Below are 20,821 nucleotides of genomic sequence, written 5' to 3'. Positions count from 1 at the left end.
ACAAATTTAACATTTGCAACTATAATGAAATTTAAAAAAAAAACTGTTAAATAAAACTCAGTGAAGTTACACTCTAAATGAGTTCAAGAATTTCGATATATTTTTGTAAGTACGTATTTTGATATATTTCCGCAATACATTTACGTTATTTCTAAACTTATATTTGATATTAAAATTATCTTCACAATAATTTTTTACTAAATTCATAATAATAAAATAATGAACAATGTTAAATTTTCTATAAAATTGTAAATATGAATGTTAGCTGCGTCCGATGGTGAAACAGCGTAGTCGGTAGCGCTCGGACCAAATTAGATATTGGCACTGCGCGCGGCCGACTACTGTGACCATCGAGTCTGATTAGTCAGTCCATTTTTAAAATTTTAAAATAGAGACATACGCAAATGTGGCTGATGGTAAGTGGTCACAATAGCACATAGACATGTTGCAAGAAATATTAAGCATTCCTCACATCACCATTGCGCCACCAATTTTGGGAGCAAATTGTTTTACCCCCTTTTGCGTGTAGTTACTGAGGTACTCACCCTTTAAACTAAAACAGATCTATAATAGGTATTTTGGCTAGACGGGTTTTCATAAAGCTCTACAACCCACTAAGCAAAAAGAAGTATAGTTTTAGTATTAACAGATACAATCTTTATTTAGCAATAATGTTTTATGTCATCCTCCTGCCCTTATCCCAATTTTATTTGGGGTCGGCGCAGCATGTCTTTTTTTTTATTTGTTTAACGAGGAGGAAATGCATTTACGCATGCCGCCCGGTCGGGGGACCGGGACGTGTATGTGGGACTCAACCGGGAACTAATGCCCCGTGCCAGGGCACGCTAGTGCTATTGCCCTGTCCTACCCACTAAAACCATCCTCGGGTTTCCACCATGCCGCCGAGTGGTGAGGCCACGGGATCGCCAAGGGCACGCAACCACGTCCCCACCAGCGGCAGCCGCCGTAAGGCGGCTGAATATTCATGGAAAGCGCGCCTAGTGCGCGCCTCCGGCCTAGGCTCCGCCGCTGACCGCCGGTGTAAAACACCTGGAAGGCTCGAGTAGCGAGCCCTCCCACTCCCTCCTAGCCAACGAGGCCACTCACATGGTCCGCCCTGACGCCGATCAGGGACGTACCAGGAGCAGCCCCGCGGCATCCCTCCCGCCAGTCTTATCCGTGGCCGACGAGCAAGCTCAAACCGGCCCCGTTGCCCAGGGTACACCACGAGGAGGTGACTGACATGTACCCCTCAGCGCAGCATGTCTATGTCATGTCATGTCATGTCGTTTGTTTTATGTATTCGGAGAAAAAGAAGTTTTTAAATTTTCGTGGTATCTATTAAATAGAAAACCTTAAAATATAATATTTTCTATTATGATGTTTATATTTAACAGTTGATACCTGATCTAGCTATCTAAATGTTTTAAAAAAATAAGAAAAGTTTTATGTTTTATCAACCTCATGGATATAATGGACTATGACGAAATGATCAATCCTGGATTCATCATCAATTAAGATTTAACATAATGAAAAATCTGTGTGATTTTAACGCCTAACGAATTAAATTGCAATATAATTTGACCTTGTAATCTTACTTAAAAGATTCCCAAAAAAATATATTGAAAAAATATTTTATTTTATGAAAATTATAATTTATTGTCACCCTAATCCAAACGGAGCTTTTCTACGGGTTATGCAACATCGTTTCAGACGTATTAGTCCGTCAGAAAACTTCGCAGAGATAACAACAAGTGGCCCCCAAATAAGTGCGGTTTGTGTTGTGTCCGGTGTGTTATTGTTACGTGCTTTTGAGGTTATGCGTGCGCGAGGGAGACGTTATTATTATACGTTTTATTTATTAAATTAAATTTATATTTCCTTCCAAAGGGGCATTATAAAAAAATACAACTTTATAAAGTATATTTTTATATTAATTAATTATTCCTTTGAACTTACATTTCGATGTAATTTATTGTGTGTATTAGAGTCCCTGGACGTATTGCCATCGGTTCCCAGGATTAAAAAAAAAATTCTCATATCACCCATACGAAGAGCACGGACGGCTTTGAGTATTTATTTTTATGGAAATATCGTACCTCACTTCGATTATTCGAATTCAAATAGCAGTATTTTATGTTTAAGCATATTTTTCGGCAAAATATGCAGCCAATATGCATGACCCGGTTTATTTATCGTATATAACGTTCAGACGTATTGTAAATTAAACATTTTATAGATCATAACGTCGACGATAAAACCGAGTTCTTGAAATCAAAATTCAAGCGGAATTTAACTACTTTATACCACTAAATATATTTTGAATGTAACGACTGATTTTAATAGAACATTTCATCGGATATGTGTTGAGTATAAATCTACTTCAAAAATGTTAATATGTTTGTAACGCGCGGAGATTTATTGAACGGTTTTAATAATAGTAATATTGTAACTTTAAGTTTGAAATGTCTGTATTATAAGGTTACTTATAAAATTAAAATATTCAAGTAGGCTCGTAAAAGCACTTTTGAATTGTCTTATTACAGCATTGAATTAAATTTAAAGCTGCCACCGGTTCGGAAAGTAGTAGTTTTCCAATGTTTTAATTACAGAGTATATCTGTTAAGTACAATTATTTGTTTTTAAACCCTGTCTAGATTTCTTTTATCTATAATATAATTTTGTAATGATTAAACTTAGAATTGAATAGAATTATAATCTTGTACTGAGTAATATGCCTTGTTTATTAATGTTATTTTTGACATGAGCTTTAAATTTTTTATTAAACTCAAACTACTTTTGAAAATGAGATTACTTTGGGTATATTGAGACTAAAATTTCAAAATCAAATTATATAGTGCAATGTTGATATAAGTAACGTTTGTATAAAAGGTTTCTGCCACAGAAAGTTTCTGTCACGTGTAGTTAGTTGCATTCATTTTAAATTAATAATATTCCATTTATATAACGCTTCTGTTATCTTAAAGGCACGTAAAGATCGGATTAAATATTAAATACACGGAACGATATATTCTAGATTCTGTCGTACGTTTTTTAAATACGTATCATGTAAAAAAAATATATTTGAATGGTAAGTTTCGACAAGACGAGCTTCGTGACATCGTCGTATAATAAATTCAAAATGTCGAAACGAAACTTGTTCTCAATACATGTCTGAGTTTTAAGAATATTCACTAAGTTTCAATCGTCGAATGTTCATTTAGGTTAAACCTATTATTAAGGTTAAGAGAACCCACTTTTGTAACAGTTACGGAGAAATGTAAAAACTAAAAACATCATTGCTCATTTCGTAAACAAAACGCGTAGACTTCGCCCGGTAACAGATTTTTAGTTATTTTCAGCGCAAACGATACGAAACAATACACGACTTTATTACTTAAAGCAGAAAAGCTACAATTCTGTGAAATTATAAGAGGATTAAAAAAAAGTTGAGAATTTGCGTATCTAAAATAATTGTACTTAATCTCGTTCTGGTAACGAAAAAAAATGTATTTAAACACGTAAAATAATGTTCAAATATCGTGACAAGTATTTTATTTTAAAAAATAACGTCTCCTTGGCGCATCTAACACACAAAACATTAGTCATATCTTTTTAAATTTACCGAACTTTGACGTCAATGTTCACGTTACAATTGCAGTGATAAACGAAAAAAAAAAACGAATTAATTAGTTGGAGTGAAACAGTGATATTGAAAAAGCAGTGACAGAAAGAGACGAAGATTTAACAATGATGACGATTAGCGAGAGTCAATATTCATCGAATAAAATGTCCAGTATTCACAAGATCAACGACCGTGTCGTCCACAAGGACAGCTTCGACGACGTCAAAAGTTCTTCCAGCGTCAACAGTTCCCTCATCACGAAACGAGGCTTCAAACCATCAGATATGTTTGACCCTAAAAAAAAAGAGTTCTTAACGAATCTCAGCTATAAATTGTTCCCTGTAAGTTGGGTAAGTTATATCTTTCCTTTTAGACCTAAGCTTCTAACTGGTGTACCGCAAGGAGATGCATTGGGTTCCATTTTATTCGGTATATATGAGTTTGATATTATATATTTATATTATTTAAGTATTATTTTTTTATATATATTGTAGTTAGATTAATGGTTTACTAACTCGTTTGACAGCACTGGAATTAATATATGAAATACAAGGAATTTATAATTAAAGTTAAACTTTGCAGGTGACAAAATTATTAATGCCTAAAAATTTAAATTCAATAAAGCGTATGTATGTTTAGGACATAACAGACGTAAAACTTTTGTTAGTGTTATAATTAAACTTAGTATTAATTATTTAGTATCCATCACATTTATTGCGACTGTATTTAACGTTCCTGGCTCGACTCCAGGAGTTGTGGAAATAGATTGTTCCTTGAACGCATTCAGGTCTAACAATTGTTGTTATACTTTCGATGTGGGCAGATTGATGACAAATCTGGTCTGGCAAGCATTTAATGTATATTTTATCATATATTAATTAATATACTACAGCACTTTATGAGATTTTAACTTCCACCTTAATGACATTCATTAGGAAATTGGAATAATTTTAATTGATATCGTTATGTAAATTGCTTGTTTTTGCTTCGAATAAAATGGAAACGGATTCTAAATACTAGAACGATTTTTGTTGCACAATATATTATTTAAATTGATTTTGAACGAATTTCATTATAGTACCGTAAAATCTCTGTTCTAAACCATAATTAATGCGTTTTAAGGTCGTATCGTCGACTGTACTTTATGTCATCACATAGCTCATAAGAAAACAATTTAGTTCCGAAACGTCCGACAGATATGTCAACGTTTACGAAAATTCATCGAACTTGGCGAAAAGTCAAAAAGTTTGTTCAAACTTTGGTTAATAGGCCGTGTCTGCTTCCTCATACTGAGACATATTAGATCGAAATAGCTCTGAAGCTAAGAAAATGTAAAAAAAAAAACTTGGTCACTCGTAATGTTGATCGTGTCTGCTCACATTCTCGATACATTAATCTGGAGATGGGTAATTAATTTTAAAAAGTATTCAAAGAATGGAATAAGTACTATTGGATTGACATTTTTATTTATTTTTTCCTTTATAAATATGTTTAACTAGATGAAACCGAGGAGATCAAAGGATAAAAAAGACCTATGTCCATACTAGAGGTGCAAGCGTAACAGACAGATTTACTTCAGTATTTATAATGTTAGTACAGATATAGTATGTAAATACTTCAGTAAATCAATTTCAGATGTTAATTATTACAATTATCAAATTACCTTTGGATTTCGTGTACGTATATATTTTAGGTTACTTGTAACATGTGAATATTTCATTTATTTAAATAAAACGTGTTCGAATATAACGGCTAATAAAGTTATTAAGTAATTTAAAAAAGGTTTTTGTGGTTGCCATTGTCATTCCATCAACACGTTTATTGTTATTATCTCAAAGATAAATTAATCACTAATTATATCGAATTGATATATAAATAAGTCTCTTCGGATAGTATTGTGTTGAATTTACTTTTTCATATAATTTATATGTTTAATAATAATATGACGCTCAGTTTTGTGTAATATTATAAGAACCAATAATGTGATATTTATCTTTAATATCATTTCATACAAATTTCAAAATTAAATTAAAATAAACAAGAAAGCAGTTCCAATTAAGCATTTGATTATTAAATTTATAAAAATAAACATTAAACGTTACTATTATATATACTAGTATAATAAAACAGTAACAGCCTGCGAATGTCTTACTGACTTTGACGTTTTTCAACCACGCTGCTCCAACACGGGTTAGAATTTGATCGAACGAAACCCGAATCGGCTAAGATTAGCATATTTTAGACACTGGTTTAAGTAAAATAAAAACATATTAATAATTTAACTATATATTAAAATAAGATTATAGGTTCGTGTTTTTATATTAACAAAAAATATCCCAACCGAATAAAACGCCCTAATACTTCGGATTCAACTTCGTATGTCAATATGAAGTTTTTTTTTTTTTATGAACATTGGTCTGAAAATGTAATAATCGTTCGGTAAATGTACACGGGCTTTAGAAATTAGTAGTCACTCATTCCTCATTCAACGATTGTTTTGATTGACTTGAAAGCATACAACGAATTCGACCTAGCAGTGCCGTCCTCATTCTTCGGTTGGGCATTGAACCGCATCACGCCAACGCGTGCCGTTTTTAAATAATAAAAAATGCAAAGTGATCAGTATTTATAGATAATAATAATAATAATAATAATATATTCTTTATTGTACACCAAGATAAGTAAAACACACAGGAAATAAATTTAACAAAATAAAGCATGGCACAAAAGGCGGCCTTATCGCTGAAGAGCGATCTCTTCCAGGCAACCTTGGGGCAGAGGAAATGGTCTATTAACGGCATAGGTGTACATTTTTTAAATGGAATATTCAATATACATACATACGAGTATATTTGTGCATACAAATATACATACAAAAATAAATAGATACATATACACAGGCAAACATACATATATAATCAATAAATATATAAATAATATATAAACTAATCGATAAATACATATAAAGAAATATTTATATATTACAAAGTTACATTTCTAGGAAATGTTTCTTGACAGCTTTTTTAAAAACTGGCAGTGATTGAGCACGTCTAATGGTCAGGGGTAGGGAGTTCCAAAGACGGGATGCTTGAACAGTAAAGGATTTGCTATAAAAATTAGAGGAGTGGGAAGGAATTTCAAGAAGCAAGTTGCTTTCAGATCGAAGGGAACGCTCGTGGGAATCACTAAGGAATTTAAATCGTTCTTTTAGGTATGGAGGGGAAACAGGATTGAACAGTATACAGTATAGCAGATTGAGAATATGAGTATTCCTGCGAAGGCGAATTGGGAGCCACTTGAGCTTCTTGCGAAATTCGGATATATGATCATATTTGCGTAAACCAAATATGTAACGAATACATAAATTTTGAATGCGCTCAAGCTTATTTAGTTGCTCCTCAGTGATGTCGACATAGCATGTGTCAGCATAATCAAGAATTGGTAAAAGAAGGCTATGTGCAAGCACAATTTTAGTAGGAATCGGGAGCATATTACGCAATCTGCGGAGTGATCCAGCTGAAGCGAATATCTTACGACTTATGTCACAAATTTGTGGTCCCCAGGAGAGATGTTGGTCAAACAAAATACCCAGATTTTTAACACTGTCACTGTAAGAAATTTCAATATTATCGAATATTATTGGTGGTAGCTGCGTTCTATCGATTCGAGCTAGTAATTTAGAGCTACCAATTATTATCGCTTTAGTTTTAGATGGATTAACTTTTAAGCCGAAGGATTTGCTCCAGTTTGCTATTGATGTGAGATCGCTATTAATACAGTTTATAGTTTTAGTTAAATCATTAACTGTGCAGTGAGAGTATATCTGAAGATCGTCTGCATAGAGGTGATAGAGAGAAGTGATAATATTACTGATAGAATTAATAAACATTGAAAATAGGAGAGGGGACAACACGCCACCTTGCGGGACACCGGCAGAGACCATTGACCAGTCTGAGTATGAATCATTCAGTCTGACTCGCTGTCGGCGTCCCTGTAAGTAATTTTGAAACCATTCAGTAACCGTAGGAGATACGTTAAGAGTGCGCAGAATATCACACAGGATATCAAAGTCCACAGTATTAAAAGCGTTACTGAAATCAAGTAACGTCAATACTGTAACCCTTTGATTGTCCATATTCCATCGTATATCTTCAGTAATTTTGACAAGTGCAGTAGTCGTACTATGACCAGGACGGAAACCAGATTGAAAAGGATTAAGGAGACTATGTTCTAAAAGGAAATTGCTAAGCTGTTGATGAACAAGACGTTCAAGAGCTTTGGACAAAAGTGGAAGAATTGAAATGGGACGATATTCGGACATAGAACAAGGATTACTTTTTTTCGGGAGAGGAATAATTTCAGCATTTTTCCAAATAGATGGAAAGGCGCTAGTAGAAATGGATGCATTAAAAATTGATGTGATAACAGGAACCAGGATATCAATGATGGGAATGATCATCTTACGACTAATGCAGTCAGACCCGATAGAATTGGACTTTATTGCTAAAATACTCTTCTTAACGTCACTTTCGGAAAACTGACTAAAAAAGAAAACAGGAGTATCAAGAGTTGGTAAAGCTGAAAGTTGATTCCTTGTACATGTTTTAGTTGCACTGTCAATAGCAACAGAAGAGGAAAAATAGATATTTAAATCATTAAGATTCAAGTTTTGATAAGAATTGTCCTGTCGCGTCTTACCAACTCCTAGTGACTTTAAAAAATTCCATACTTTACAGGAATCTTCTTCTTCGATGACAGATTTGTAGATATGGCGTCGTTGTTCATCTCTACACACTCTATTGCAACGATTTCGAACTTTGACATATTTCTCTCTGTTTGACTCAGTGGCGTCTGATCTATATTTCGCTTTGGCATAGTTCTTTTTATCCTGTAATTTCCTTATTTCAGATGTAATCCAGGGTGCTGGGAGATGTTTGATCCGCACGGGTCTGATAGGCGCGTGGACATCATACAGCTGGGTTAACAACGAATTGAAAATAGCAACTTTGTTATCGATTGTATGTGCATTTTCAACCGCATTCCAATCGATTTTAGCTGCATCTTCAGACAGTCGCTCAGAATTCATACTACTGAAATTGCGCTGCAGAAGAATTCTTGATTTAGCTTTGGGTGGCTTAATTTTATAAGACAAATAGAGAAGGTCATGATAGGAGAATGCATAGGCATCACATTGACCATGTTTTTCAACATGGTCAATCGAGGAAACAATAATTAGATCCAGAAGAGAAGGAGAACAATTAGGTAGAACATGTGTGGCAAGCAAAGGAAGAATGTTTAAATTAGCACTGTTGACAAGAGAATTAAGTCGGGAAGACCGGTGGTCATTTTTCAGCAAGCATGTATTGAAGTCGCCCATGATTACTGTGTGACTATATAAGGGAGTTAAATAATGTAATAAGGTCTCAAAAGATGAAAAATAGTCAACAGTAAGACATGGACTATAAAAAACCCCGAGTAAAAGTTTAGTGTGGGAGAAAATAACTTCAACAAAAAGATGCTCTGCTGCACCGGTCTGAGGTTGCGAAGTATTAATGATATTGAAAGGAATATGAGAGCGAAGGTAAATTGCAACCCCTCCACCTGTCCGGCCGATACGATCGTTCCGGATTAGGTGGAATCCCGGTAAAGAGAAGGAAGTGGAAGGCAAGCAAGGCTTTAACCAAGTTTCGGAAATTAAAATAGCGTGAATATTATTATTATTACTAAAAGACGACAACAGATCAGGATAATGTGCAGGAATACTTTGTGCATTAATATGGACTGCATTGAAATTTTTTGAACAATCTGTGAAGTGAGAGTTTAGGCTATCACTCAGAGGGGGAATACTGTAAAAACTGTCATCACTAGACAATCCGTCGGAAGAGGATAAGGATAAAAACGTGTCACAATCATCTGTTAAAGACATTTTCGAATAATAAGAATAAACAAATAACTATCTAGATGTAAATATATATATATGTGAATACAAGGTATTTTTACTATAATAAATAAAAATAAAAACAAATTAAAATTGTATAAATTTATGTATATGATAAAATATCTATAAATATAAAATATTGTATAATACAGTTTATTATATACCTAAAATATATCAAAATAATACAATAAAACCTTTGTAAATTCCATTCAACGCACCCGCCAGCTGCAAGGAGAGTAATATAAAAAAATACACAACATAACATAATAATAGCAAATTAGCAATACACACAATTACATACATACTGCAATTTTGTTTACTTATAGCTTTCTATAGACTTGGAATTATAATATATTTTAAACAATAGAGTGAGACAAAGAAAACAAAAAACAATAAAAAAAAACTGAAATAAAAAAAAAAAAAAAAGAAAATGTTACAAAACTAAGTATGCCAATTGTCAGTTACTATTTTGCACTTACATATTAAGATAATAAAGTCATGACATAAACAAACTACCGGCAGTCGTCGCGTAGCCACGTATAATATCTGACGTGCAGTAGTTCATTAATTAAAAGTAAAAGTAAATGTAAACAAATTAAAATCGAAAAAACATAACAAAAATAGTAAATCAACGAAGTAAATAAGTGTCTTACTACTAAAATAACAAGAAAGTATATAAAAGTAAAAATAATTTAAGGAAATAAGTTATTAAAACAAGAAATAAAAGTTATTGTACAAATAGACAAGACAGAATAGCATAGTACCTATACGAAGTGAATCATTTCTTTATCACCCGCTTCGAACGCGATGCAGCTGTCTTGCATTCAGTTGTTATTGGACCGGCAGCGATGTTTTGGACGGGAGACTTCAGCGCTTCAGATGGAACGGACCCCGGAATTTCGTCGAGATCAGCTAAACATTCAGCCCGATATCGCTTCCCGTTCGAGGTGATCACGAATATGATCCCGTCACGCGTCCAGCACCTGTTGACACCGAAACGCTCTCTTGCCGCCAGGAACGCAATGTGCCGTGTCTTCGTCAGGAACTCCGACTGAGTGAAGCTAGTTCCCTTTAATTTGGTTTTGGCAAACCAAACCTTGTCGCGCACTGCTGCGTCACGAAACTTAACGGCAATGGGACGAGGCTTGTTGCCAGATGACCAACCAAGACGATATGACGATTTGATGCTGGCACTGGAGAAATTCGCCAGGTTTAAGTTTTCGGCGACAATACTGGTGACGCGCGCCGACACATCCTCGGACTTCTCCTCCGGAACACCGTGAAATAAAAGTGTCTTACGACGTGTTTTCATTTCCTGACGGTCGATAATCCTAGTCAGAAATTCGACTTGTCGTTGCAGTGTAGTTAAAGCTGACAAAATGAATTTCTTGAAGGAACTGAAATCAGCAGCCAACGAACTGGTAGTCACTGGTGAAGAGTTTTTTTGTAAATCCTGCTGAAATTCGTTCATCCTTGTATTAAATAATTCTGTCATCGTTGCTAATGTGTCCTTAATTGAATCCATATTGTCGTTTGTAATTTCTTCTTTGTAGTGAAAAATTATTTGAAGGAGATTGTTGCTGGTGGGTGGTGTTATTTAAATATATAATTTATTCATAAATAGTGTTTTATTTACAAATACAATAATTTTTAAATAAAAAAAAAACTTTAAGAGAACTTTTTGCTGTCTAATCTATTCCACACCTACCCGCGATGTCGAATATGTTATAGATATTTTACAAGTATATTTGTAAGAGAGCAAAGGTACACGCTTGAAGATGCCAGTCTTGTTGAAAAATACTGGAGAAACTCGCTTGGAAGACATAATTTCTTAAAATAAAGTATTATGCTCTGAATCTGATTTTATTTAAGCACCATTAAATATAGCTTAGCACACATTTTTTTAAGTTAAACAAAAAAAAAAGTATCTGTCGAACGCCTTAGTATGAACTAAAAATACAGATAAACTAAAAAAATATGCGAAAAATAAAACATCCATGAAAAAAAATACCGACGAAAAACAAAAAATTAAAACCATTCACAATAAAAAGCTCATGATTGAGTAATAATAGTTCAACGTTTTTAGATTTTGAATCGCCTTAAGTCCGGTTTTGAACCGAACGGTCGCGTCCATTTGTATTTCTTTTCATAGGTAGGCCTGTCTGTCAATCGTTACTCAGTTATTCTACCGACACAGGTCAATACTCCGTGTTTTACCCGACGTACGTATTTTACGTGACCTAAGTTGTTTCTCTATCTCGACACGTGACATGCGTTAAGATGTCTTTACGCGTATCCCGTTGTCGCGGATTGAGAACAAACTGGACGGACTTTTGAAACACAGAAGACACAGCTTGACATAAAGCTAGTTTTCATTATATTGTTATACTGATAACCAAGGTTAATATTAATCAAAATATACTTTATTCAATTCGGCTTTTACAAGCACTTTTAAAGTCATTTAACAAACTATATTAAGTGAAGCTACCACATACCATATTTATACATAGCATATTCGGTGGTAGGACTTTGCAAGCCCGTCTGGGTAGATACCACCCACTCCTCAGATATTGTACCGCCAAATAGCGATACTTAGTAGTGAGCCAATGTAACTACAGGCACAAGGAACATTGAACAGGCATATTGAACATCTTCGTTCCCAACGTTGTTGCCGCATTGACGATGTACGGTGTGGTTAATATTTCTTATAGCGCAAACACCACTTACCATCAGGTGGTCCAATTGCCTGTACGCCTACCTTTATAATAAAAAAAAAATTATTGGTTGGTCCACAATGTGCGGTACATCTTACTCTGATTTAGGAGCGATCATAAAAATAATAAAATGCTTTTACTTCTTGGCACAGAGTAATTTATAGTTCGTTTAAAATATAGTAGAATATGTAAATCATTTTAGATAAGGTACTCTGTGTATAGGTCACTGACCATCTATATTTAAAAAAAAAGATGTCGTCCATTATTTAGGTTAGAATGATGTTAGATGTAAATTAATTAAATTATAAGTTTAACACCATCAGACTGTCACGGCTGCTTGGCTCTGTATCGCGTCTCCGTGATAATGAGGGATTACATTGACGGATGGTTTAATTACATGGATTGGTGCACTCTTATTGTGTAACCAGTTTATATATAGTTATGTACTTAAGTTCAGAATAGTTATTTTATTTAAACATATTATCTAGTTTGTGTTTTATTGATTTGTAAGTAAAGATTTTAAGTATAGGTATTACTTGAGGTTGAGGTTTAACACCCAGGCAAGCATTGCTGACTTTGAATTTGTGTGAACACCTCATAAAATATCGTGAAACGTGCACGTGTCTAGTCAAATTCTAACACATCTGCATCCACGAAGCTGTTTTGCAGCAGTGTTAGGATAAGCTCCAAGCCCTCTCCTCAAAATGGGAAGAGGTTTTGTCCACCTAGGGGACAATAGGACACAATGGAAACCATGTTTTTATTTTAAATGGAACAAGACCTATTATTTGAGGTTTAAAATAAATATAGACGGACCAATATACACATGTGCTACGTTTTCTTAGTAGGTATTTATAATTAATAATTTATCTTTTCGAAACTTCCTATTATACAGTATTTCAAGTCGAAGCCGATCAAAGAAAGTTTCATAATATACGACCTCGACTTAAAAAAAAAAACAGTTTTTATTCATAAATTAAGGAGGAGCACGGCACAGACTGCTGGGATCGCGCCAGAAACATCGTCAAACAAACTCTTTGATTGGTCGCTATGCAACCCATTTCAAACGATATTTTGACCGCTCATCGGAGATTTTTATATAAAACGATATGGATATTTAACGATTTTTGTAAATATATAGTTGTTACAAAATTCTGTCACAATAAAATCCTATATATACTAAGATTATAAATGTGAAAGTAACTTTGTATGTCTGCTGCTCCTTCATGACCAAACTACTGAACCGAATTTGGTGAAAATTGTTATATTGGCTACATTTTAATGCCTTACACCTAACAAACAACAAACAAAACGCGAGCGATGCGCTGGAGCAATAGTTTTAATATATTTTAGTTAAAGATTTAATCTAAACTTAATAAACAACATCACGAACACAACCTATGGTTATATGGTTCCCTAATAGATTTGATGTATTTCGATTAAATAAATAAAACATTCATTCTATAGTGCGGACTTTAATTTAATATAATTTCGACAGTTGAAAATTGTATGTTTAGTCAATTTTATTATCGTTATGTTTACAAACACTTAAAATTTATTTTGATTCATGGCTCTTAATCTATACTAATATATTAAGTACGAAATTAGATCTGTCTGTCAGTCTTTCACGAACAACTGCATGCTTGAACTGAATAAAGGCTATTTTATACCTAACACCTGGTGTCGCGGGCGACAACTAGTTTATTAAAATAACTTTCATTATTTTTTAATCATTTCGATTTTTAATATATATATTTGAAATTATTATATTTCAAACTCTAAAATGTTTGACGAATGGAAACATCGTAAGTTATATCTGCTTGTGTCAGAAAAACTTCTGCCTCATATGAACGAAACTAGTATGTGTAGAATACGATCTTTGCCCAGTAAGTGGTTGGTGCTTCCTTTTTTTATATATGTACAATGTACATGGTGATAAGGATTTCTGCAAGTCTATCTATAGGTACACATAGCCCTCACATATTTTACCGCAAAACAGCAATACTTAGTATCGTTGTGTTCTGATTTGATCGTTGAATGAGTAGTAACAGGCACGAGGATCATCTCAGTTCCCAATGTTGAATAAAATAATATTACGCAGAATCATTTGTAAAAAATACACTGATAAATATGGCATATTATTCGATGCAAGATTATATAGATGATAAAAAAGCGTGGAGGTGATGCTTGTTGACTTCCAGGCAGGAGACATAACATACATATATAATTGTATTTAACTAACATGACTGTATTTTTAGATGTTGAAAAAGAGTAACCAATGAGTTTCTTGCCGGTAGAATCTACATTCCGAACCGGTGGTAGCTTTACTTAAAATAGTTTGTTAAATAAGTCTACTTGAATAAAGTATATTTTGAGTTGATTTGATATGATTGCGTATTGGTTATGTAGGAAAACGTTAAAATTTCATACGGTGCAAATATCTATGGCCATTTGCCAGTCCGCCTACTGATGCCATAAAAAAAAACACTAAGCATTAAGGCAACGTTTTGGAATAATCTTCACATCTTCGCTTACTTTCAACTGGAAGACGACCTCGACGATATTGCATAAATTAAAGTAGTTCACTATGTTTAGTGTTTACTGTAGACAAAATCTATATTTATATGTAATAGTTATATCAATATCCAACAGAACGACGTGGACATACCCAGCAGCGAAACCTTACTCCCGGAACTTGCTGTAAGACCCAATAATGTTTGATCAGTAATTAGTGACGTCAATTGTATATATCACAATAGAATTACGAGTCAATAAAGTTCATTCCATTGTTAATTATGTATATTTGTTTAAGTTTGTGTAAGTTCATATTATATTTAACATTGCCACAGCTTCTGGTACATTTAATAATTACTAAATTTACATCATTTTAACGCTGAAGTTTTAATATTTTAACGATATAATGCGTGATTAGTCGCTATTTTGAATTTACTAACCAATACAGTAATATTACATTATAAATTTTATGTTAGGATGTAAAAGCATTTGTATCTAGAAAGATAATTTTGTAGGATTTGTTTGTCATGTATCTATTTTTACGACGCATCATTACCTCACTCGTGAAATGTTGACAATGAATTTACAATCATATGCCATTTTGATATGTGCATCCTATACTTTTTATAAGTATTAAAGTCACTGTCGCATATCACATTCTGACAGTTCACGGTCCTGTTGTGAGGTGAGTTTCGAAAATCTTGTTACAGAATAGCCCCACAGGGCCCAAATTCTAATAACAGCAATTGAATCGAAACAAAATCGTTGCGGTTCAGCCCTAAACCTATTCTACAAACGCAATCATACAGTTGCGGTTCGGTCAAAGTTGGATCGAGCTATAGTCGGGTTCGTAACCGATAAATAAGTCGAATTGAACCTCAGTTACGATTGAGCTAAGTTTAATGTTTGTGAGGAATTGTTGAAGTTGGATCGAAAAATAATCGGCACCGTATCGGTATTGTTATAATTCAGTAGAATTTCCCCCATTTCTGTTTGAATCGCTCCATAATTCATTGTAATTATTCTTGTCAGATAGAATTAGATCATTAAGGAACAATATTCATTTGTTGGAGGCCAAAACCGCATTACGTGAAAGCCTCTTTACACATCAATAAGGTCATCTTGTAATGATATTCGAAAAAATACCTAACTCTACATCAGGGACTCCCCATCCCTGGATATCCCTGGACTATAAATTATATTATTGTACTCATCTCTTTTATTATAATGAATATACAAATTAATTGAGTTGCGCCTTGTTAAAACTGGAAATTATCCTTTTGGACTTTGAAATATCCAAATAGGCCCCGGTCCACCCTTAATATTTCAGGGAGGCTATTGATCGGAAACTCTTGTTAGATAATTATATTTTAAATGAAATTTGCTCTATCTCTACCATCTCTCAGCTTTTAATGTTCTTAAAATCGAAACATACACTTCATTATAAACCTGAATTACAGGAAGATTTGGATACCAAGCCGATCATCGTTGGTGACAAGGAAGTCGATTTGAACAAGATCTTCACACCCGCTCCGGACGCTGAGGAACACACCATTAAAAAAGATCGCAAGTTTGGTGAGTTCATATTGTAAATTATGTATCTTAATAAAATACTCATCTCGATGGTGATGTCGCCGTGAACGATTCAGATCACAGCGACCATTCTTAAGGAGACCAGTCAACTGAGCAAGACATTATAGGTCACAGGTGTGGTCGAAAAGATGCACTCTCTAATCCCTTAATATTATAATCCCATGGAACGGCAAATTCGACACAACCAGAAAGAGAGCAGAGGCAGGATCAACGGCTTTAAGTGAACACACTTCCTACATACAGACTCCGGGCTGTAATTGAGAATTTTTCGACAGAAAAACTCAATAACTTGTTATCGTTCTTAGTTAAGAAGACAGTCAGTATTAATCTCGATAATATTTTGTTGAAACTTACAACTTTTTATTTTGGATAATCACAATTTAATATATTTCAAACATTCGGTCGTCTATTTGTCTAAAAGTGCAACAAATTATTCATATTCCTAGTAGAATGTGCCTTCCAAGTTTCCAAACCAGTGGCAGCTTTGAATGTAAAGTTATTTGACCAGACTTAAAAGTCGTTTAATTTGAAAATGGTACGAGTAAGCGTGAAATAAAATATTTTGGAAGGACACAAGAGAACATAAAAATGTCGCTGTTTTGTGTAACATTTTTTTAACAATTCAAAACAAAACTTATAAGTAGACAACGCACTTATCATTACAGCGGCACTTATTAAACTACACATGCTTACATACATACAACAACATACACTTATGAAAATAGTATGAAGAAGATGTATCATAGGATATTTCTATTCAAATGGTCATAATCAAATCTAAACCACGGATCACTTTTAAAAATAACTGCCAATTATTGCCGCAACGCGCGCCTCACGAACAACGAAGAGCAAGGCGAAACTTTTGGGTTGCATTGCCGATATAAATAGTTTGAACTCGCAGCCTCACCTTCAACGTGAGATCTATCTACACACCTTGTTCTATCAGCTATATATTATATTTCTTGTTGTATATATTATGTAGGTGGTATTGGTTTATCATAAATGAAAATCAAATAATCCAGTGTCACTTGAGATGTAATGGATTTAGAGGCTCTAAGACCTTTAGGAATCAGTTATAATAACACTATTAATATTCTTATTTTTCGCCAAATAGGCGTTAACTTTTAATAAGAATTATTGTACTGAAGATTCACTTGGTGGTAGGTATTTGTGGAAGCCCGTCTGTGTAGGTATCACAAAATCTACCGTCAAACAGCAAATTAGTATCGTTGAGTTCCGATTTGAAGGCTGAGTGAGCCAGTTTAACTACAAGCACAAGACATATATCATCTTAGTTTCCAAGATTGGCAGCGCACTGGCGACTGATGGAATGGTTAATATTTCTCAAAGCGCCAATATATACTGGTATAGTCCACATACCATCAGGAGGTCCTACCTATTTATTAAAATAAAAAGTTTTTAAGGTTTAGGCAGAGGTGCTGGCTGTAAGCAATTTTAAAGTTTATATCTTTCTTTTCGCAAAGAAATATTTACCCAAAGATTGATCACCTGCCAGCATTATTGCTGCTTCTAACGACAATAAAATTACTTGTCCTTTAAATCTGTATTTTCAAGGACAGTTTGTAATAAACAGAAGTCGTTAGCTGCCGTTTCAGTTTAATATATATCATGCAGTTTATCGCTAGCACTTAGAGAACATCCGGGATTAGTTATTTATAGTAAAACTGATCATCATTTATGTCTGTAAGTTGGTTAGATTGAACATTTATGTTTATTTATCTGTGGTTAGGTTAAATAATCTGTTGTAATATCAGGTAGGTATCTAAAATGAAATATATAAATGTCATAAATGCTTACAAGTTTCATTATTTTCTTTGGAAATATATATAAACATAAGCTTTAGAGAATTTATTGTATAGTTTTGTCAGATAGAGCACCATGTTTCATTTTTAAAATAGAAATTTTATTAAAAAGGTTTTGTGAGCAGCTTATGCTAATATTATAAATGCGAAAGTCATTTTTGTCTGTCTGTTGCTCTTTAACGGCCAAGCCACTAAATAGAAATTAAAGAAATTTGGTATGAAGCAAACTTTAACCTTAAGGCATCTCCATAGGCTAGTGTTCTATGACGAAACACTTGACGACTAATCCCTAAAAGGCGAGCGCAGCCACGGACGATAACTAGTGCTTAATACTTTGGTAAATTAAATCAAGTTAGGCTAAACAAGTGTGTCAAGTCTTTCGTAGACGGGAAAAAGATATATATTTTTTTGTCTTTGTCCTAGATCTAGTATATCTCGATAGATATAACGTGAAAACCTATGCTTAACATTTTCTTATAAAATAACTTCGTATCTTTATAAATTCATAGTTACGTTTTGATAATTTTAATTCATTTTTTTTTTCAGAGAAAACATTCGCATCATCAGCGTTTTATGTGCCCGGAGTGCATCCCACAGTCAAGGAACAAATGGATCTTGCACGAGCCATCTCCAAGTCCCTGTCCGATTCCAGCAATCACATGAGCAAGGGTCAGAGCATGTACGTTAACAGGAAGAAACGATCCGTGAAGTGGGTACATGAGGGCCGAGGTAGGTGTTTCTTTTATTTGCCTTTGGTAAGCGGGCTGGCAAATGAGCCACCTGATAATAAGTGGTGACCAACTCCCATTGACACTTGCTCTGAACGAAATAAATTTCCTTGCTGGTCAAGTCCGTCCGTAGCATTCATAAGTTTTTCTGTTAAGAAATTCTTAGTATGTACTTGTACTAGTATCTTCTACTAGCTTCTGTTCCGATTCGATTCTAATCCGTTTCAACTTCGACTATTCCTCACAAAACCGATGATTTATTAATATCGGTTACGGTATGACCCCAATTATGTTTCGATACAACTTCGACCGAACCGCAACTGGATCGCTGTGTTAGTTGAACAGAAAATAAAGACCTAAAGATTTCATATTTGTGCAGAGAAAAGTTTTTAGATTTTTTTAAATATTCCAAATAATTATCATTCAATCTTCCTACTATTTTTTTTTTATAATTCCAGGACGCAACACATCCAATACATGCGCGTCGGTGTCGCCCGTTGCTAACCACGACACACCGTATCGTCCGCCATCGAGTCTGCGAAACCAAAAAACTTATCCGAAATCAGCACTGAAGCACACATCAAACTTACCAAAAATGGAGCCTTTCCCCGTAACACCACCAACAATAACAATACAAGACATCGAAGTAAAAGTACCATTGGCCCCAACGAAGTTAAACGACGTCTACGCGTCGCCAAAAAGCCCGCGCTTGCCACTCGTTTTCGGTCCGAATTACAACGTGGCACCGCGAGGTTGGGGCGAAATGAAAGATTACTACCGGCCAGTGTCACTAGATGGCGTTGGTAACGTAAAAGCCGGTTACACAGATTATTAATGATGAATGTTGTAGATTACAGGCTAACTGTGAAAAGATAATTTAAACGGATTACCAATAGGTATCGATATAAAGAAAATTTTAAAACTTTTTAAGTTAATTCATTAAAAATTGTTATATGCGTTGTATTTTTAAGCGATGTTGGATACTCAATTAAGTATATTTAATCTGTTAAGAATAAAGATTAAAAATTAAAGTTTTCTTTTTATATTTTCGAAATTATGTATAGTTTTATGTGAAATAAAACTAATATCATTTTTAAATGTTTTAAAATAAATTTGACAAGACATTTTATTGCATTGTTTTAGTTAAATTATTAATAAGCATTTAGATTGCGTACCAAATATTAACTATTTTTCTTTATAATTTATTAATAAATTTATCGTAATCAGTTTTTATTTTTAAAATAAATGTTGTCTATTGACTAGTCATATTGTATTTTATAATTAAATAACCCACATATAAAACACCTTGTTTGGAACTACACATTGCTATTGTTGTTTTTTTTTTAATAATCTGTATGTGTCAGCAATTTCGATGTCTGAAAAGAGGTTTCTATTATTTCTTTCCTTTACTGTCGAATACAGAAAAATATTCGTTTTTAGACCCTTAAGTATAATCGTTGAAAAACAGATACAGAAACAGAACAGTAATAAATATCATTAATTTATTGTTTAAATGATAAGTTAATAGTTTCTCCGTATACAATGTTATTTATTTTATGTGTCTGTGGTATTTTTGTTTAGTACTTAATTTAAAATAAATCAAATAAGGACGTATTGAGTTTTTATATCATTACCTACCCTTAATATTAATATGAAGTAAGTTTTAATTAACTATTCATCAAGTCTATTCTTTTTTAGGATTAAAAAAAAACAATCAAATATAATGCAATTAATAATGCGGCGACCGCATATGGTACATCTAATATGGTAGAAATTAAATAAAATCATCCGTTTGTTACAAGCAGAAATTGACGCAATAGTAATATAGTAACATAAACTGAAAAAATCTCATAGAATACCGACATCAAATACAGACTTAAAGGCAG

The 20,821-nt window shown here is 33.7% G+C and overlaps 2 protein-coding genes across 8 annotated transcripts; one reads left to right on the top strand and one right to left on the bottom strand.

The window, feature by feature from the left end:
- Positions 1 to 1,719: 1,719 nt before the first annotated feature.
- LOC125073653 lies at positions 1,720 to 19,959 on the top strand. 7 transcript variants are annotated; one of them, XM_047684563.1, is made up of 6 exons: positions 1,720 to 1,774; positions 3,662 to 3,975; positions 14,930 to 14,977; positions 16,252 to 16,366; positions 18,754 to 18,936; positions 19,394 to 19,959. In XM_047684563.1, exons 2-6 carry the CDS (start codon positions 3,751 to 3,753, stop codon positions 19,768 to 19,770), a joined length of 948 nt encoding a protein of 315 aa, XP_047540519.1. In that variant the 5' UTR covers positions 1,720 to 1,774; positions 3,662 to 3,750; the 3' UTR covers positions 19,771 to 19,959. The 7 variants fall into 7 exon arrangements, with proteins under 7 accessions (XP_047540519.1, XP_047540518.1, XP_047540520.1 ...); XM_047684562.1 differs by having other exon boundaries at positions 1,721 to 1,790; XM_047684564.1 differs by having other exon boundaries at positions 1,729 to 1,769.
- LOC125073655 lies at positions 10,239 to 11,148 on the bottom strand. Its single transcript, XM_047684570.1, has one exon. The coding sequence runs from the start codon at positions 11,086 to 11,088 to the stop codon at positions 10,342 to 10,344; it is 747 nt and encodes a 248-aa protein (XP_047540526.1). The 5' UTR covers positions 11,089 to 11,148; the 3' UTR covers positions 10,239 to 10,341.
- Positions 19,960 to 20,821: the final 862 nt, after the last annotated feature.

This window comes from Vanessa atalanta, chromosome 25, assembly GCF_905147765.1.
Source record: "Vanessa atalanta chromosome 25, ilVanAtal1.2, whole genome shotgun sequence".
NCBI lineage: Eukaryota > Metazoa > Arthropoda > Insecta > Lepidoptera > Nymphalidae > Vanessa > Vanessa atalanta.
The sequence above is the reverse complement of the archived record's forward strand: the minus strand, read 5'-3'. Positions and strand labels throughout refer to the sequence as shown.

Bases quoted from the DNA above. Each gene is read 5' to 3' on its own strand.
- LOC125073653 (XM_047684563.1), top strand. From the start codon at position 3,751: ATGATGACGATTAGCGAGAGTCAATATTCATCGAATAAAATGTCCAGT. The intron at 14,978-16,251 runs GTAAGACCCAAT...CCTGAATTACAG, and splicing joins CCTTACTCCCGGAACTTGCT to GAAGATTTGGATACCAAGCC. The intron at 16,367-18,753 runs GTGAGTTCATAT...TTTTTTTTTCAG, and splicing joins TAAAAAAGATCGCAAGTTTG to AGAAAACATTCGCATCATCA.
- LOC125073655 (XM_047684570.1), bottom strand. From the start codon at position 11,088: ATGGATTCAATTAAGGACACATTAGCAACGATGACAGAATTATTTAAT.